The 19,739-nt window shown below is 40.3% G+C and overlaps 1 protein-coding gene across 4 annotated transcripts in view; it reads right to left on the reverse strand.

Moving 5' to 3' along the window:
• Positions 1-19,739, reverse strand: part of LOC139450641 (rho GTPase-activating protein 7-like) — a 252,331-nt gene that overhangs the window by 157,423 nt on the left and 75,169 nt on the right. For all 4 annotated transcript variants that reach the window (XM_071232430.1, XM_071232433.1, XM_071232432.1 and 1 more), the window contains 2 exons: positions 7,872-7,970; positions 628-942 (listed from right to left, as the gene is read on the reverse strand). In XM_071232430.1, the coding sequence (XP_071088531.1) occupies positions 628-942; positions 7,872-7,934 (378 nt within the window). In that variant the 5' untranslated portion in view covers positions 7,935-7,970. The remainder of the gene's footprint in view (positions 1-627; positions 943-7,871; positions 7,971-19,739) is intronic.

Below are 19,739 nucleotides of genomic sequence, written 5' to 3' on the forward strand. Positions count from 1 at the left end.
AATGACATGCTAACTCAATCAGTTCAGTGGTCAATAGTGTGAGCATTAAGCCTCATGAGATGGGTATGACATGCTAACACAACCAGTTCAGTGGTCGATAGTGTGAGCATTAAGCCTCATGAGGTGGGTATGACATGCTAACACAACCAGTTCAGTGGTCGATAGTGTGAGCATTAAGCCTCATTAGATGGGTATGACATGCTAACACAACCAGTTCAGTGGTCGATAGTGTGAGCATTCAGCCTCATGAGATGGGTAAGAAGACATATTGCATAAACACAGCCAGGTTACTGAAAGGTTGGTTGGTTGGTTTGTTGTTTAATGCCGCACTCAGCAATATTCAAGCTATATGACGGCGGTCTGTAAATAATAGAGTCTGGACCAGACAATCCAGTGATTAATACCATGAGCATCGATCCACGCAATTGGGATCGAAGACATGGATCGACCAAGTCAGCGAGCCTGACCACCCGTTCCCGTTAGTCGCCTTTTACTACTGAAAGGAGAGATAGAGATGGTGATGTCACTTTCCAACAGAACTATAGTAGCAAATAGCTCCAAGGTACTTATTGATAACAGAATGGAGATATAATTCCCTGGATAACTGAGGATGAGGTTGCACATTACCTTTTTGTCTCCATGATGCAGCTCTGCGTCTGGCTCTTTATCACAGCAGTCACTGTCAATGCAACAGTAGCGATATCCTTCCTTGCTGGACCGCCGACTCAACCCTCGCGACGTGCGACCGCTACCCTCTTCCACGACACAACTATCCTTTTCTCCGCCACGTGAATGATTTGAATTTATCCATTGGGAATTGTTGTTAGATTCCTCGCTTTTGTTACCTGGCTTCTGATTGGTCACGTTATCAACATGTACATCCTCGGCAATTTCACGTTTTAAGTCATCGGTAACATTTGATATGGCCTCACATATTTCCCCCTGAAAACACAAATTACATGATTGTCAGCAATGTCCACGACATGTCATGGTGAATTTTAAAGTGGTACAGGATCTCTCATATCCTGGGGGTGGTGGGGTAGACTCGTGGTTAAAGCGTTCTCTTGTCATGCTGAAGACCTTGGTTCAATTCCCCACATGGGTACAATGAGTGAAGCCCATGTCTGGTGTCCCTTGCTGTGATATTGCTGGAATATTGCTAAAAGTGACGTAAACCCATACTCACTCACTCACTCACTCTCATATCCTAGTCAACAATGTCTCAGAAAAATTATGGTGAACTGACGTGAGGTGAAATAGTTTTAATACGTTGCCTTCAAGTTTATTGCACTTATTACGAGTCTGGAAAAATGCTAGTTTGATTGTGCTAGCCCACTGAGATACCATTCCTCAGTTTAACATGCATGCACCATTCCTACACAGTCTTCTGACCAAGCCAACTTGGCCATGTTTTATACCCTCAACGCTGAGCGCCAGGCAGGGTAACAACAAGTTCCATCTTTTAAGTCTTTTGATATGACATGGCCTGAGATTGAACCACTGACCTATGCTCTCCCACTAGACTACCTATCAAATAGACCACGAAGGAGGCCCACATCATTGTGGAGTTTATCACTGGCCAGTGTAGTGACGGTACCTCATCATACTTAAATCACAGACCCTGGTCATCTGTAAGTGAATTGTTTTTGTTGTTCATAGCAATATTCCAGCAATACTGCCTTTCTGGGAAAAGAGAATGAATTTCATGCACTGTGCCATTGTAGGGAATCGAACACTCATCTGTGGACAAATAAGCAAACGCTTTAACCACTAGGCTACCCAACTGCCCCACAGGTAATCAGTGATGCATATTAAGCAGCAGGACAAAGACGCCTATTTTAAGTTATTTTTCTGCTTGGACCCAGGAGGCCTCACATGAACGTTTTCTGGAGCCATTGATAACATTTAGGAGCCATTCTAATTCTATTAATCAAAAACTATCTTAACAAGTTAACAGTCTTGAAATATACTGCTCCACTCCATGGGAGGGCCGAAAACAAGTTCCCTCAGTTCCATGTGCCTCGTTCCTGAGTTTCCTGTTCCACATGTATCAGTGTCAATTTCTGATAACAAGTGGTTCTCCTGTGCCACTCCCAAACACTGTCCCCAGGTGGTGAGGTGAGGTGAGGTGAGGTGAGGTGAGGTGAGGTGAGGTGAGGTGAGGTGAGGTGAGGTGAGGTGAGGTGAGGTGAAATTAGGTTTAATGTCGCGTCCAAGATTATTGCACTTATATAGCGACATGCATGTACGTGTGTGTGTGGCTGATTGTTCTAGTCCGGACTGATGCCGATTTATAGTGCTAGCCCACTGAGATACCATGCCGCAGTTTAACATGAATACCCCACTCACACACAGTATACTGACTCCGAGCCGACAGTCCTTGTTTTATCCCTTTAATGCCGAGCGCCAGACAGGGTAACAACAAGTACCATCTTTTAACGTCTTTTGGTATGACGCGGCTGGGGATCAAACCCCGGACCTTCCGCTCTCCGGGCGGACGCTCTACCTCTAGACCACGGAGGCGGTCTTTCCCCAGGTGGCAAGCTGTGAGACTTACACAAGTCTTTAGGAATGACAAAAAACCCACGGTGAGATATGTCACATCTACATTTGTAGGACATGGGTTCTCCTGCACCTGGGCTGATGTTATCACTTATGACAGAATCCCAACACAGTTTCAGGTTTTGATTAAAACACATTTAACAAACTAGTCCTCTCATGGATACTACAAGCCACCTCAGCCACCACCACAGTTTTTCCAGCTATATGAGAGCGGGTCTGTAAATAATCGAGTCTGGACCAGACAATCCAGTGATTGACATCATGAGCATTGATCCACGCAATTGGGATACGATGACATACATCAACCAAATCTGACCACCAGATCCCCTTAGATCGCCTTTTACGGAGGGCAGGAGCTGCTGAAGACCTATTCCACCTGGATCTTCACAATATGCCTTGGTAAGTTAAGGTAAAGTATATCAATACAGAGAGAGGCTATAATACATTATACAAGCATGTCCAACACAATGCATAGCAACCTGAATAATTTACAGAACTTCCTGCCTTCAAACAAAAGTTCCACAAATAAAAGAATATTCCCAATAAATGTACCCATCTGATATTATGTTTAAACATTCAGATGGGGATAAGAATCACAGATTGAGGATGCTACGTCAGGTTGAGAGAAGAGTTCATCTGGCCAGGTCATACCAATAGACGTTAAAAAGGTAGTAATTCTTGTTACCCTGTCTGGCTCGGCATTAAGGGGCTAAAACAAGGACTGGTCGGCTCGGAGTCAGTATACTGTGTCTGAGTGGGGTATTCATGTTAAACTGCGGCATGGTATCTCAGTGAGCTAGCACTATAAATCGGCATCAGTCCGGACTAGTACAAGCAGCCACACCAACACACACATGTCTATGCACGTCGCAATATAAGTGCAATAATCTTGGACGCGACGTTAAACCCCATTTCACCTCACCTCATCTGGCCAGGTGGTTCATGTGGTCAGCATTCTCCATGACAAGAGCATCCACTTTAGTGATTAGTGACAAACATGGGGCTGTTACCTCAGACATCTCCAGGTAGGTCATCCATGATCGAAACTAACATGCTGCATGTTGCTTAACCAAATGAAGGAAGATATACATTACTTACTGGGTCGTCTAGACTAACATATAGTCTATGAATTCTTTTATCACTGCTAAAAAATTAAAACAAATACTGCAAAGTGTTGGCTTCCATTGTCTATTGTTAATCACCTATCAGTGTCTTGTATCTGTTGGCTTCCCTTGTTAAGTTTCCACCTTTAGTTATCTAATTGCTTTTGTTGTTCTTACATGTACATCTTTATGCTCCCTGAAGGAATAAGCATATACTCTGAAATGATGTGTTGACGTTGACATCCATAAACTCTATTCCTCAAAACAAACAGTTTTCCTGATGCTGATTTGATATGTGGAATAGAGCTTGCTAGACTTGCTTTTTACATATATCTAGAGTGGTTTTGTTTTCCTACACTCTATGTACCCAGTATTCCACAGTCATGGTGCAGGACAAAGGGTTGTTGTGAGGATGACAGTGTTCAATGAAGGTCACCTGTAATTTACCCTCGTACCTGCCTCGGACCGTACCTCCCCGACAGGGATGCTCATACACATGTAACTAAGTACATACATATACAAATAATTGAATCCGGTAGATATACATCTTGACTCCAAACCCAACCCCATCATAACATATCTGTACCCCATGGAGGATGCATAGATGCATTGTCATGTACAAAATATAATCAAGAGTGAGTGAGTTGGATTTTACGCCGCTTTTAACAGTATTCCAGTTATATCATGGCGTGTCAGCTTAATGTGGGAGGAAAGCCCGTGATGCAGGTCTCGGATGTTTACCACTTCAGTGAAACCCAAGAGCACGGGCATGGTGCTGACAAACCTAGAAACATAATCAGGGCGACCAGGATTCGAACCCACAATCATAGGTTTCTGACGTGCCCGAGGGACACAACTCTGCACAGCGAATTGCGGCGCCTTAGACAAGTGGGCCACCCCTGCCCCCATATAATCAAGAAAGAGAATCAATTCTCCAAACAATCCTCAATCATCATAAAGAATTTGGACACTTGCACAATTCTCAATATTTTTACCAACATTTACCCAGAAACAATTTCCAAGATCTGTTCTCATTTCTACAATTTATACTAAGTTTCTTTTATGGACAACATTACAAAAATTTTGCTCAATTCTCATATTGTTTCCATATCATTACATTACATTTGTCTTAAAATGACATTGTTTGAAAGTACCTCCTTTGTATCTGGAATGTATCTGTGTCTTGTAGTCACTGTGTATATTTGTACAATATTGCCACTGCTTCTCCATGGAATGTTATGCAATAAATATCTTACACATTTACAATATTCATATCAAAAAGTTGGCATGTTGGTACACAATATGTCAAATTATGACCCTTAATTTCTGAAACAGCCACAGTTGATATTGGAGACAAAATGGTGGGAACATTTCTCCAATAACATCCAGTCCTGTCAGGGAGATATGTATTTCACTTGCCAGATGATTTTATTGAAGTTTTTGCTTTGAGAAAGTATAATTAGAGTTAAAAAGGGAAAATACCAGATTCAAATATTCAACATTACAGATAGGGTCTGTTGAAATCTTTGGATAAACCTACCTATAGTCATACATACTGTCACACATCACATTTGTGTACATTTTTAACCAGAATGAATGTAAACATGTTTTCGTAATTAATTTGCTGCTATTGAAATTAAGTGTGTGAGTGAGTATGGTTTTACGCCGCTTTTAGCAATATTCCAGCAATATCATGGTGGGGGACACCAGAAATGGGCTTCACTCATTGTAACCATTTGGGAATCGAACCCGTGTCTTCGGCGTGACAAGCTTTAACCACTAGGCTACCTGACCGCCCATATTGAAACTAAGAAAACTTTTGGTAATGAAACTACAATAAGATAAACCTTCAAAGAAAAAATTAAAATTCTGTCAAATCTGATAATGCTTCTATCAGAATCTCTGACATAAAATGTCAATAGGCAGAGAATAAACAGTTGTGATTATCAGACGAGAGATTCCATTGGGCATAAAAGGCAAAGAAGCGGTGAAAAGTGTATGAATGTATTACTGAAAATCAGTGACAACACCAGATTTTAAGAGTTAAGCATGTCCTGCCTACCAGTAGCATACATATCTACACATATACGCACACATACAAAACACAATAACAACCTCATTATATTCATGTTTTAATGTCTTCCCTTCACTTGTTTTTACATGTACCGTATTCGATGTAATAAGCGCCCCGCTCTAATAAGCGCCCACGGCCACATTTGCTAAGATATTGGTGAGTGAACAATTCCAATTAGCACCCTTTCCTCTTGATCAATGTACACAAGACTTATTTATTCACGTATAAAATTCACTCGTGTGTTATATGCACCCTTGATTATGGGCATTTAATTCTGGAAAAATATATCCGTCGTACATAAACATTTTAGGCTGTCAGCATAAACCACGAAATTTATCTTTCAACTCTTTTTTTCCCCACCAAAATAACATTCTAATAAGAGCCCCCTATTTCTAATTTTGAGAGCGCCCTGGGCGCTTATTACGTCGATTACGGTATTATTTTTTTAGTGAAAGGAAATGTTTAAGTGACAACACATGGTTCTCGTTTACAATTTCACTTTTAACACAAAGCTTATCTTTATCTACCTTCGTGAGGAAACTGATGCCTATATTTGTCAAGATATCACCAGTGATAAACAGCATCAGCAGCAGGCAGCACTCTGATTGGCTGCTGCACAACGGCTTGTCTGCCATGGTGAAATGCATGCTATACCAGGTGGGATGTCATTGCCTTTATTACATCAAACAAAAACTATTACTTCCTACTTAAAACTTGATGCTTTTTGTAATTTTAAGCTTTTTCTAATTAAAGGTTCAGAGAAATGCGATAAATGAGTATAGTCCGTGAATTCTTCCCAGTTTTACAAACATCTGAATTAGTTTCATGGTGAATAGTATTATGTTACTGTAATAGATAGGAGAGTTTGGGCCCCATTCGACAACGCAATCTCCATGTTATTCCCATTCGACAATGTTATCTCCATATCGTTCCAGTTATAAAATTCCAGTTTCTGGTATTTCTGGGCCAGATTACGAGTTACGTCCCTTCTATGTCCCTCCTATTGACCAATTAGATTCCACCTCTCGTTATGCTTCAAACAAAATGGCAGCACCAAATCAAGTCTATCTGATCGAAATCAAAATCTATATTGTATCTTGTATCTTACCTCGCAAAGTGCATCAGCTCATTTGAGCACCATGATTTAAAAACATGAAAAGATTTGAAAATATCTGTCAATGCCCAGTTGATGGTACATATACTTTGCAAATCCTGCATACGACAGATATCTGCACGGCAGTTTACGAACAGGATGTCAATTTTGTTGAGTGATTTTGATGGACTATGCATAAACTCGTTAGTCCATCCAAAATATAACTCCATTATTCCATTATTCGGTAAGGTCAGTTTACGAACAGGATGTCAATTTTGTTCAGTGATTTTGATTGGACTATGCATAAACTCGTTAGTCCATCCAAAATATAACTCCATTATTCGGCAAGGGTGGAAATTGGACTTTTATAGTCAGTTAACTCCCTTGCCATAGGAAGATGGAGCATGTGTGTCTGCTTGTACTTGTCTGGACAAATGCCCGTTTCATAGTGCTGGCCCGCTGAGATGCTGCAGTTTAACATGGCTACCAACTCACACACAGTACACGGCCTCTGAGCTAATCGGTTGTTGTTTTATCCCCTTAATGCCAAACGCCAGGCAGGGAAACAGCAAGTTCTTCTATCATTTAACATATCATCTTCTAAGTAACAATGATCAAATGATTTTGCAATGATAAAAAAATATATTAATTTCCTGAATAATCTTTACATCTGTCTAAACTAGACTAAACTTTCGGTGCCACAAACTGCACCCACAGAAGTCCACCTTAGCCAGATTTCACTGTCCAAGCTCAGCTCCTTTGTTTGTTGTCTAACGCTGCACACAGCAAAATTCCAGCTATATGACGGTGGCCTGTAAATAATCGAGTCTGCCAGGCAATCCAGTGACTGATATTGTGAACAACAATCCACACCATTGGGGTACGATGTCATGCCATCAACCAAGTAAGTCGCTGAGCCTGACCACCCAATCCATTTGGACGCCTCTTATGACCAGCATGGGCTGCTGAGGACCAATTCTAACCCTAAATCCCCAAGGGGTTACATACTCTGTACATCACACCCCAGGTATGGACCTACCTGGATTTTGAGGATGTAGTTCTCCAGCGCCTTGTAGTCATTGTCAACATCACTGGTCATCATCTCCGCGCCGAACACCGCTCAAACACACTTTACATTCTGAAACACACAAACCATCAAACAACTGATTATTTCATCTTCATTAAGACTGATATTTACACAAATTACATCTACAAATTATATTGGTATTTCCACACGGAAATACATCATACTTGCCCATTACTAAACTAGTGCATCGTGTTGAGAACAAAGGGACACAACTCTGGATCATCATTACTTCCTCAACTGATGTGAATAATATAGAAATATCAAAAATTTCCAACAGCAGATGTCGAGTAAACAAAATGTCTGAAAACAAAACAAATTCAATCTTTCTGTGAATGAAATAAACCCACACAATTGACAAAACAAGCTAACACACCTACCACAAGGCCACATATAGCTGGACCCATGAAGATTCCAGGGTAGAATAGGTCTTCAGCAACCCATGCTTGCCATAAAAGGCGACTATGCTTGTCGTAAAAGGCGACTAACGGATCGGGTGGTCAGTCTCGCTGACTTGGTTGATACATGTCATCGAACCCAATTGCAAGGATCAATGCTCATGACGTCAATCACTGGATTGTCTGGTCCAGACTTGATTATTTTACAGACCACCATCATATAGCTGGAATATTGCTGAGTGCGGCGTTAAACAACAAACAAACAAAAACAAAAACACATAGTTGATGACCTGACATTACATCCAATCATATCCTGACCATAAAAGATCCCAATGGACATGTTTAACATAGCAGGTAATTTTGAAACAGTCTGGTCTATCACATAATGTCATAACCACCTGACTTGCATCCCTCCTGATATAGATAGACGTACATTGTATGTGTTTCGCAGTAAAGATAATCGCTTCCTGTGTTGCTATCGTCAATACCTTCAGCACACGCTGACATGGGATGTGGAAACACGTGAAGACAACCCAAGAAACATAAATAATGTAAAATACACTTCACTTGGCAGTGTGCCGCAGAAAGTGAAAAAGAGATTATACAAAAACGTTTTTGACAGTGCTAGGATAATAAATGAAGTTAACATGACATGAGCTTCGACAGATGCTATAACCTTTACATTTAGTCACAGGCGTAGTTTGAGCATCAGTGTTTCATGTAGTGCATAAAGAATACAGGAATATTCCTTTCAAAGAGGTGCACCTTAACTGGTGTATATAATCTTATAACACATGTTTCCACGGGGAGATTTGGATTTAAGGCTGCTTTGTGTTTCCAAAGATCCTTGCAGTGGTGGAATAGTGACTGAATGAATAGTGCATTATGTGCAACAATATCTCAATTTCCTCTGTTTTGTCTGTTTGTTGTTTAATGCTGCACTCAGCAATATTCCACCTATTTGACGGCCTGTAAATAACTATAATGTGAACCAGACAATCCAGTGATTGCTATTATGAACAAAGATCCTCACTGTTGGGATAAAACACTGAGCCTCCAACAACCTGAAACATTTGGTCGCCTCTTACATCCAGCATGGGTTGCTGGGGACCTATTCTAACCTGGATTCCCCAAGGGGACAGTGTCTTGTGAATGGCCAGACCAGTGGGTCACTGTATAAGCAACATATCATGCGTTTGGGACAGGATGACATGGTCAGACAGATCTCATACTGTACACCGATTTTCTGACAAAAAGCATGGAGTACTAAGGATACATTCTGTGCACATAGGAAGTTGTAAATCAACATGGATCAGTCACAGGTTGAAGAAATTGATAACCAAACAAAATATCCAGAGAGTGTCATCAGTGTGAATAAGTGGTTTTGATTCCCAACACTATTCATACTTTGTACTATTCACACTATGCACTATTCATACTTAGCACTATTCACATTCAGCACTATTCACACTCAGCACTATTCACACCCAACACTATTCAAACCCAGCAGTATTCACACCCAGCACTATTAACACCCAGCAGTATTCACACCCAGCACTATTAACACTCAGCACTATTCACACCCAGCACTATTCACACCCAACACTATTCACACCCAGCACTATTAACACCACGCACTATTCACACTCAGCAGTATTCACACCCAGCAGTATTCACACCCAGCACTATTAACACTCAACATTATTCACACCCAGCACTATTCACACTCAGAACTATTCACACCCTGCACTATTCACACCCAGCACTATTCACACTCAGAACTATTCACACCCTGCACTATTCACACCCCACACTATTCACACTCAACACCTTTTTGCATTTTAGAAACTTCAGTCTTTTGAAAATAACAATTTTTCTGAGCTTATGTAATTAATCTTCTATCAATTACAAAACATATTTTCACCTTTTAAAATTTACATACCCCATTAAATAACACAAAGGAGGAATTTCCATTTGGTTCTTTACAGAGTAGAACAAGCCATGATGGTTGTAAGAGAATAGATTGGGTAAACAGTGACTTGGTTAATTGCATGTTATTGTACCATGACTGTTGTACCGTTGCTCACAATATCAATCACTGGATTGTTCAGACTCAATTATTTACAGGCTGGCATGATATAGTTGGAATAACCACTGAGTGTGACGTTAAACAAGAACAAGAACAAGAACAACAACCAAAAGAAAAAAGAACTCTGATATGACACCGATATACAGCAGACAGGTGCCCCTGCTACTGGGTGCCAACTTTCTAATGATTTTGTAGCAGGGCGTGGAGTCATCCTACAGATGACAACCTTACCTTGTCAGCTTGCTGACGGGGTTAACCTCTTTGGTCAGGTGGACAAGGCGTCTGACCTCTGATCAGAAGGTCTGTGGTTCGAATCCCATCACGGGACTCGGAAATTTTATGGCCGCTACATTGGGGCCCAACGTGGGGCTGAGCACGTTCATATTAATTTGAGCAAAATAAGCCTCAGTACCCTACTATGCGGCCCGGGACGGGCCTTCTGTTGACGGGGGAGTATGTAGCAGGGCGTGGAGTCATCCTACAGATGACATCCTTACCTTGTCAGCTTGCTGACGGGATTAACCTCTTTGGTCATGTGGACAAGGCGTCCGACCTCTGATCAGGAGGTCCGTGGTTCGAATCCCATCACAGGACTCGGAAATTTTATGGCCGCTACAACTTGAAGACTATTTCTGTGTTTTGTGGATCTACCTCATACCCTCAAGGATGAAATGCTCCATCTCCAGTTGCAGCACCAGGTAGAAATGTGGGCCCTAACGCAGGCAGACCATCACATAACAATGTAGATCCCCACCTGATACAGAGCCCGGTTGTTCTCAGGGACTTCAAAACTTGGAGCCACGTACGTCTCAACAGGTCTCCATTTTGGTTAAATTACCCAGAATAAATACATCATAACATCTAAACATGACATGTATTGTCGTGGCAGCAGGGGTATAAAACTATCCGAAGATCCAAACAAATGTGTACTTTCTCGGAACACAGGTCAATCACACATTTCCTCCATCTGGATCTTTCCAGTAAAGAAAATAAACTTTTGTTTCCTATTTGCAGTTCACATAGCATGGCTGGTCACTCAATTCCACTTCAATAAACACCCAACCCAGACCCTATGCCATGGATAAACAGTGGCAGAAAATAGGTTGCATATACAAAATATATATATACCTATATATCCCTACCTACAGGATCCCTAGCACATGTGAGGCAGCTCGGACCGATCTTCAGGGAGTTCCTGCACTGAACTCCCAGGCTACAAGTCTGAGAGGATTTAAGCAGATTCATAGAAGTGATTATTGCTCAGTGGTATATCAGCAATCTTGTAGCTATTTGATTCATGAGAATAAAATTAATAAAAATTCATGGCCAATGGCAATACATCAATGGAAAGTTGAGATAGAAGCTGTCAGAGTCAATGATGCATTACACTACTGATACTAGACTAAAGCTTAGTCTTTCAAAATACATAATTTTCATAGAAACAAGCAGTTGCATTTAAATGTGAAAAGGAGCCCCAGTGAGATGGGTGTTTCAGAACCTGTGGAAGATCTAGACTTGCTTCATTTAGGGCTATAGCACTACTGCAAGGGCTTTGAGTAAGGGAAAAAATATGACTTCCTTGAGTGGCATTTAGAAGTTGGAATGGTAACTAAGACAAAATTGTTATGGATGAGCAACTTCTTTATTACAATTGGGCGACGTTTCGGTGTAGATTCTAACACTGTTATCAAGCAAATGATGAACTTCTTTATTACAATTGCGCGACATTTCAGTGTAGATTCTAACACCATTATCAAGCAAATGATGAAAGCATCATGGGAAATAATGGGAAATAAAACAATTATTACATTTGCTTGTGTGTCATACTGATTACTTGTGTAAGAATTCATGCATTACCCTTGCTCTCGCTCGGAAAATACAAGAATTCCGACACTTGTTTCGTAAAATCAGTATGACATACAAGCTCGTATAATGTTCTCTATGTAATTAAATCACCTCATATGTCACTATGGCTGCTGTCTGACGGATGCTCCTTGTACAGAGTTGCAACCCTTAGACATGCCTGGGACATTCAATCATGGGTTCAAATCTCGGTTCAGCCGGATTATTTTTCTAGGTTTGTCATCACCATACCCCGTGGGTTTTGTCAAAGAGGCAAACATCTAAGATCTGCAAAACTTGGGCTCTCCTCCCACATCAAGTAGGCACACCATAACATTACGGAAGTATTGTTCAAAGAGGCATTAAGCCAGACTCACTCGGTTTGAAACAGGTCAGGGACCAAGTGCCATACTTTGTGAGTTAAACCTACGGACAGCACCAAACATGGAGGTCTGACAGTTCCACACTTTCTTCAGTGACAGAACAGACAAGGAGAACACCCTGGTTCTGTTGTACAGTGATGACAGGATGTTGGTCGGAGGCCAAGAAATACTTTGCATCCATCACTTCAAGGACCCCCCTCTTTCATCAACACACAAACTCTAACTAACTAATACACTATCGTCTTCAAAGGCAGCTGGAAATACTAGCGGTAGTCTTAGTTTTTTTGTTTTGTTTGTTGTTTAACTCCCCACTGAGGAATATTCCAAGTATAGGGCCGTGGTCTATAAATAATCAAGTCTGGATGAGACAATCTCATGATAGACATCATGAGCATCGATCTACACAATTGGTATACGATGACATGCATCAAGCAAGTCAGCGAGCCTGACCACTTGACTTGTTAGTCGCCTCTTACGAAAAGCATGGGTTGATGAAGATCACAGCTTCCAGGTCCACACATGCCTCTTCCTTGTTTTCAGGCATATGGCAAGTTAAGCTTTTTCTAAATATTGTTTTTGAGGTTAATGGTAATAAATTTTGAAAGCTCAGCAAATTTTGCTTTTAAAAACATTTTGAAATTGTTCTTGGCACCCTTTCAAACATATGTTTGTCAGCAAGGTTTAAAAAAGAATATATTTAAGTGATTGTTTTTGCTTGGGTAGTGAGCTGTCGTCCTGCCCAACAGTTGAGATCAGCTGGCTCTTGGAGCACATTGTCAACAATAGCAATAATCATAGATATACATGATTTTACTGTTAGCCATGACAATGTTGCTGATTATTTCATGGTGATATATAAAGATGTAATTTCTACAACTTTACAAAAAATTACATTATCCATGTTCCAGGGCATTCATATTTTCTGAACTACTCCTACCCTGCATTACATAACAGTCTGGTTTCTTCGTAATCACATTCTATTCCGCAACAATCATTTCCTCCTTTTAACAGAACCAATGTCATACACCACTGCTATTGCATACAACACTACCTCATTATAACACTCCTCACAATAGAGCTTTATTGCATTCAGTTTTATTCAATTGTTGGCTTTTGGTTGGAAAATATAACCCTCCGTCATTGTCAAGTCTAATATGAATCAGTTTGTGCAGAGAATGGAAGATAGTTCATGATACCCAGCTCTTTTGTTATAATGAGGAAGGAGTTATAGACAGGTCCTTAGGCCAGGGATTCATCAACAGTAATTATCCTGCCACTTTACCAATTCCATGAATGATTCCAAGAATGCCCAGTCATTATACTGTCTTCAACAAGTGTCCAATAACGCCCATCAGAACCCTAGTACTGTTTACATGGTGCTGACCTTACAGACACAACCCATAAGGTCAAATAACACCCTCAAGGCCAAGTAGATGTACCTGGAGAAAGTGCACCATCAACACCACACAGAAGAAATTCTGGTCAGTTACTTGAGCTGCCTGCCGCACTGAAGCTGGACTAACATTTAGTGTCTGAAATTAAAATAGTTTAAGATTTGGTCAAATTGTCTTTTGACATATAGTAGCAAGGAGCCTGGATACCATCCTCATTGCCAGCAACTGGTGAAATCTAGACTTGTCAAACCATTTACTTGTTTGGGATTTGGGGATATTTTTGTTTCCATGGTAAAGCGACTCCTCTGAACATTGACTGGAACACTGTAGGGGGTTGAGTCATAGTGGTTGCTGAGACATAGTGGTTGCTGAGACGTAGTGGTTGCTGTCTGGACCTCTGTTTATTGGTTGACAGGATTCACTTGCCTTTGTTTGGTGTGAATTATTAAATATAAGTCCATCAGAGAAAAAACCCTGGTCTGGTGGATTTCAGCAATATTCCCACCAAATGGTGGCAGCCAGTACATAATTGAATCTGGAACAGTGAGTGATATTATGAGAAACAATCCACTAAGTGACCTGTGTCACTCTACCCTCTGAATGACACGTTGATACAGAACTGTACCAAAGCCGTGAGCCCAACTCACACACTCACCCTTGAGTTATCATAATTATAACCAAGCACATTTACTTAAAGACAAAATTCATCATCCAAGCTTCACACATTGCTTCTTATCTGGCAATACCAAACATCAATGCCAGAGAATAACCAGTCTTGATTATCTGCCCAAAACTGATTCCATTAGTCATGAAGGGCAAAATAGGGGTGAAAAGTATATCACCAATGAACAACTCCCCTCAGATGGAGGTAATTATCATTACTAAAATCAGTGATAACACCAGGAGTTCATGAAAATGTACATCTCAGTATTTCTACAACTGTCGTATCCTTAGCAGCAGATCACAGACAGATGGAATAATTTCAGTGCATTTAATGCTCCATGCAGCCATTTCTTTCAGCATCTTCCTCAATTACTTTCCGTTTGACCGGCTGTCTAATTCCTTGCCCAGATATGTTTCCTGAGTTGTTGGTATACAGCACTGACCCTGATGAGGTACTACAGACTCCTATCTGGGTCAGGGCTGGCTGGGGGCACCTGCTGACTGATACTCCTCTCATATCCATCCCATCTCTACACAGTAACACCTCCCTTCAAGGAAACCTGCACAATGTACTCGTCGTCAATAGTAAGGGAACATGTTGTCCCATTTGTACACTGAGATAAATACGCCTCTAATATCCCTCCCATCTCTACACAGTAACACCTCCCTTCAAGAAACTCACAAAAAATAACTCATCAAAAGAAGTTTGTTTGTTGTTTAACGCAGCACTCAGCAATAGTCCAACTATATGACGACAATCTGTAAGTAATCAAGTCTCGACAATCAAGTGATTGACATCATGAGCAGCGATCCACAGAACTGGGATATGATGACATGCTTCAACCAAGTCAGCAGCCTGACCAACTGATCAGTTGCCTCTTTTGATAAACATAGTCGCCTCAAAAGAAATAAGGGGGCATGCCATACATGACAGATAACCAGACTTCTGGGGCAATGTGAGTATACATCATCTACTAACAATGTATCTTATTTCATAGATATGAAACATATGAACACCTTTGTAAATCTGCTATTTAGTGTTCCTTTACTTTATACTAAGAGTATATAGAAGATAATGATGCAGGAGGATGGGCATATGATATATACAGTGACACAACCAAAGCAGTACACATGTACCTTAATTTATGCACCAACATGCCAGAATATTTCAGGTTTATTAGAAATATCAGAAACGTCATTTTCAGGTAACAATCTTTAAGTTTACTTCATAATGAAGGAGGAGGGCCGGTAGCCTAGTGGTTAAAGCATTCGCTCGTCATGCCGAAGACCCGGGTTCGATTCCCGACATGGGTACAATGTGTGAAGCCTATTTCTGGTGTTCCCCGTGGTTATATTGCTGGAATATTGCCAAAAGCGGCGTAAAACCATACTCACTCACTTATAAGGATGAAACCATTGCAATCTCGGTATCCAATGATAGCTAGAGACATTCATAAGATGCAAAGAAAATTTAAGAAAAATATAAACTATCAATTTCTTTACTGATAAAAATTAAATAAAGTATTTTAATACTTTACCTTTACATAAATAATTAACAAACCGATCTTTCAAATTACTTAAATAATCAAATTTGCTGACAAGGCAAGCTGAGCTACATAATTGTTTGTAGATTCTATCTCACAGCAGCTGTTTGTTGATATACCTTGATTGAAACTAGATTGTTTAAATGGTACTTCATATGGCATTAATCCATTTAGTGGCATTAAACTCTACTTTCAACAGGTTTTGTTGTTTCTGTCAATTAGGTCAAATGAAAGCAATTTATTGAATCTGGAATATTTGTGCAGGATTCAATTCCAAATTTCTGCCATATTTTCATAGCAGAAACCCATTTCAACTGATAACATCCATATTATCCAGATGTTTATTTGCAAACACTTCCTTCTTCAAACACATCTGTCTTTCACCTGAACTGACCATAGCATATTCCCATACAACTACTCTCATAAATAGTCCCATCTGCTTCCTCCAGCCATAAATACATGTACTCTCCCTTCCCATATTTAAACAGTTGTGCAGCTAACGGTACACTGGTCAGTTAAGGTCAGGAAAGGACACGGTCTACACATAATGATGCCTTGAACAGCTGCTCTTCTAGAGTATTTGATGAAACATACATAACTAGTTGTATAGAAAACATTTTCTGTCTATAATTGAACCCTGTGAAGACATCAACATCAATTTAAGACAGGTTATTATAGAAATGCCATCTAAAAGACATATGCCACATGAAGTACAGTAAGGAATATTGATTCAATACAATTACAATAGCATATTATACAGTGGTATATACAGGCACGCATGCAAAGCATAACTAAGAAATGGATGTTAGACAAACACTTTGTCAATGAAATCCTTTCTTTAAATGTTTTTCTTTTCTTTGAAAGAACCTTTCCTTTTCTGCTGTGGAATCAAGCAAACTAGACTCACTTAGTTTGATCTAGACTTGCCTAGGCTTTTAGTGAAAAACAATAATCTAAAAAATCTAAATTCCACAGACATGGTGCAGGACTACAAAAGAGTTACTGTATTCGACGTAATAAGCGCCCCGCTCTAATAAGCGCCCACAGCGATATTTGCTAATATACTGGCTAGTGAACAATACCAATTAGCACCCCTTCCGATTGATTAATGTGCACAACACTTATTTATTCATGTATAATACGCACTCATGTGTTATATGCACCCTTAATTATGGGCAATTAAATTCTGGAAAAATGTATCTCTCGTATATAAACATTTCAGGCTGTCAGCATAAACCACAAAATTTATCTTTCAAATCTGTTTTTTACACCAAAATAATATTCAAATAAGAGCACCATATTTCTAATTTTGAGAGCGCCCTGGGTGCTTATTTCGTCGAATACGGTATATGAAATAGGATTGTAACCAGAACTTAACATGCTGACCATCCTTTAACATTAATAGAAACTACATTGTCATCCAGGTCTTCAGGATACACCACATCCTGAATATGTAGACAGTGTATTTGGACAGACCAACCCTTCCTTAAACACTCTATCTTGGCAGGTAGAGAGCATTGCTGAAGTGTGAGCCGTCTGGAGGGAGGGCTTGGCACAGAGGCCGACTCAATGTGGCTGGGAGGAGTCGGTGCACTTTCAAATTTGGTAAACAAAGCCGTATCTTAAACATTGGTGACACAGGATGAACAAGAAGGAATAATCATTTGTTTTATGTCTAAATGAACGTGAGTTGTTGGAGAGGCTTGGATTTCACCCTCTGAGTTGTTTGTTCTCCATTGTGGTGGCCATGTAATGGCTAGACTGAGCATGATATTACTCATCCAGACAACTTTCAGACAAGAACAATACACTGTCTACCTCAAATACATGAACCGTCTAACAATACAGTGCCGTACTGTGTGTTGCCAGTAATAATCCAGCCTATTTTAGGACAACCTATCAGGATGGTCTAGTCACAGTTCCATGAAATAATCTCAACACTCTGACTACCTATGTCTGTGATACAGTATTGAAGAGTCGCACTCATAATGCTGACACAGGAATACGTAGCTGCACTAAAAATAAAAAAATTGGCCCATGTATTTTTATTTTTTTGGAAGAGCTACATATTCCTCTGTGTTGTATGGATGGGCCTTGGATGTCATTCCTCAAAGCAACATCAGTGCTTTGACTGTTGATAGCCTCTGTTACAATCACTTTAGCTCTAAGACAGCTTTGTGGAACAGGATCCCTGGGTGCCCTTAGACAAATCAACCTTAGCGCTACAACAATCGTAAGTTTATGTTAGGGTATTGGAGTTACCTTAGCGCTAAGACGGCTTTGTACAATGGCACCCCGGACCAGACATGTGGTTCATCGATGGGTTTAAACACAGTCCGTCACTCACGTCTGTCAGCCATCCATGGAACCAAGCAACCATTGTGACCATCCAATCTCCAGTCAGTTGGCTCTGACGACGGGGTCATTGTGAATCTAGACAGGAAGTCAAGGTTCAAGACCCATGATCCATGTGATGGAGTAAGCCATAAAACATGTCACCTGAAGCAAGTGACTTTGTTTGAAATATGCCTCTGAGCACCCAGCATTGAATGGGTACCCAGTACGTTGTGACTATAAACCTTCTTCTTCGTGGGCAGTGTTGACTGTATACTCCCCAAGGAGCTGAGAATGAAAATATAGTCCACACCGATCCATGGACTGGGGTAATCATGATGTGCTTAGTGCATGATACCTAGCGTGGGAAAACCTCAACATAAGTGGACTATCATATGAGATTTACCTTGGGTACATTGAAGAATTAATTCCATAATATTCAGAGATTTCATGGTTTTCTACGGAAGCCTTACACAAGGCCAATAATTAACTGTTGGGTTTTCATCGCCTTACCACCAACCCCCCTCAAATCCCTTTATTGCACCAGAGTTCTAGACTTGCATAAGTCTCTAAGGAAATGATTAGTTTAAATCATAATTACAAGATTATATAAATAATAAAAAAATTGTCCTTATAAATGACTGGCAACCTTGTACTCATTGGGACCATTCACTCACTCACTCACTCACTCACCAATCAATTTATGATAAAGATAAAAACAAAGATAATTTTTTTGGGGGAGCCAGGTACGGAAACAAATAAACACATTATACATTACGGCAGTTAGAAATATAATACAGTAATGATAATAGTGAGTGAGTGAGTATGGTTTTACGCCGCTTTTAGCAATATTCCAGCAATATCACGGCGGGGGACACCAGAAATGGGCTTCACACATTGTACCAATGTTGGGAATCGAACCCGGGTCTTCGGCGTGACGAGCGAACGCTTTAACCACCAGGCTACCCGACGGCCCCAGTAATGATAATAAAGAGAGAGTTGTGTGTTTCAGATGGTAAGATTTTGTGAAGAAGAACTGGCCTTTTCAAGGCATGTGTATAACAATACGTGATAACTGAAGAAAAAATATGCTATTGAAATTCAATTTAACAATTTCTGTGTTTGGTAACTCCACCAAAATAAGTACTAGAATTTCAACTTTACTAAGAAAGTTAG

This window comes from Haliotis cracherodii, unplaced genomic scaffold (assembly GCF_022045235.1).
Source record: "Haliotis cracherodii isolate W230 unplaced genomic scaffold, xgHalCrac1.p SCAF_8, whole genome shotgun sequence".
NCBI classification, from domain to species: domain Eukaryota; kingdom Metazoa; phylum Mollusca; class Gastropoda; order Lepetellida; family Haliotidae; genus Haliotis; species Haliotis cracherodii.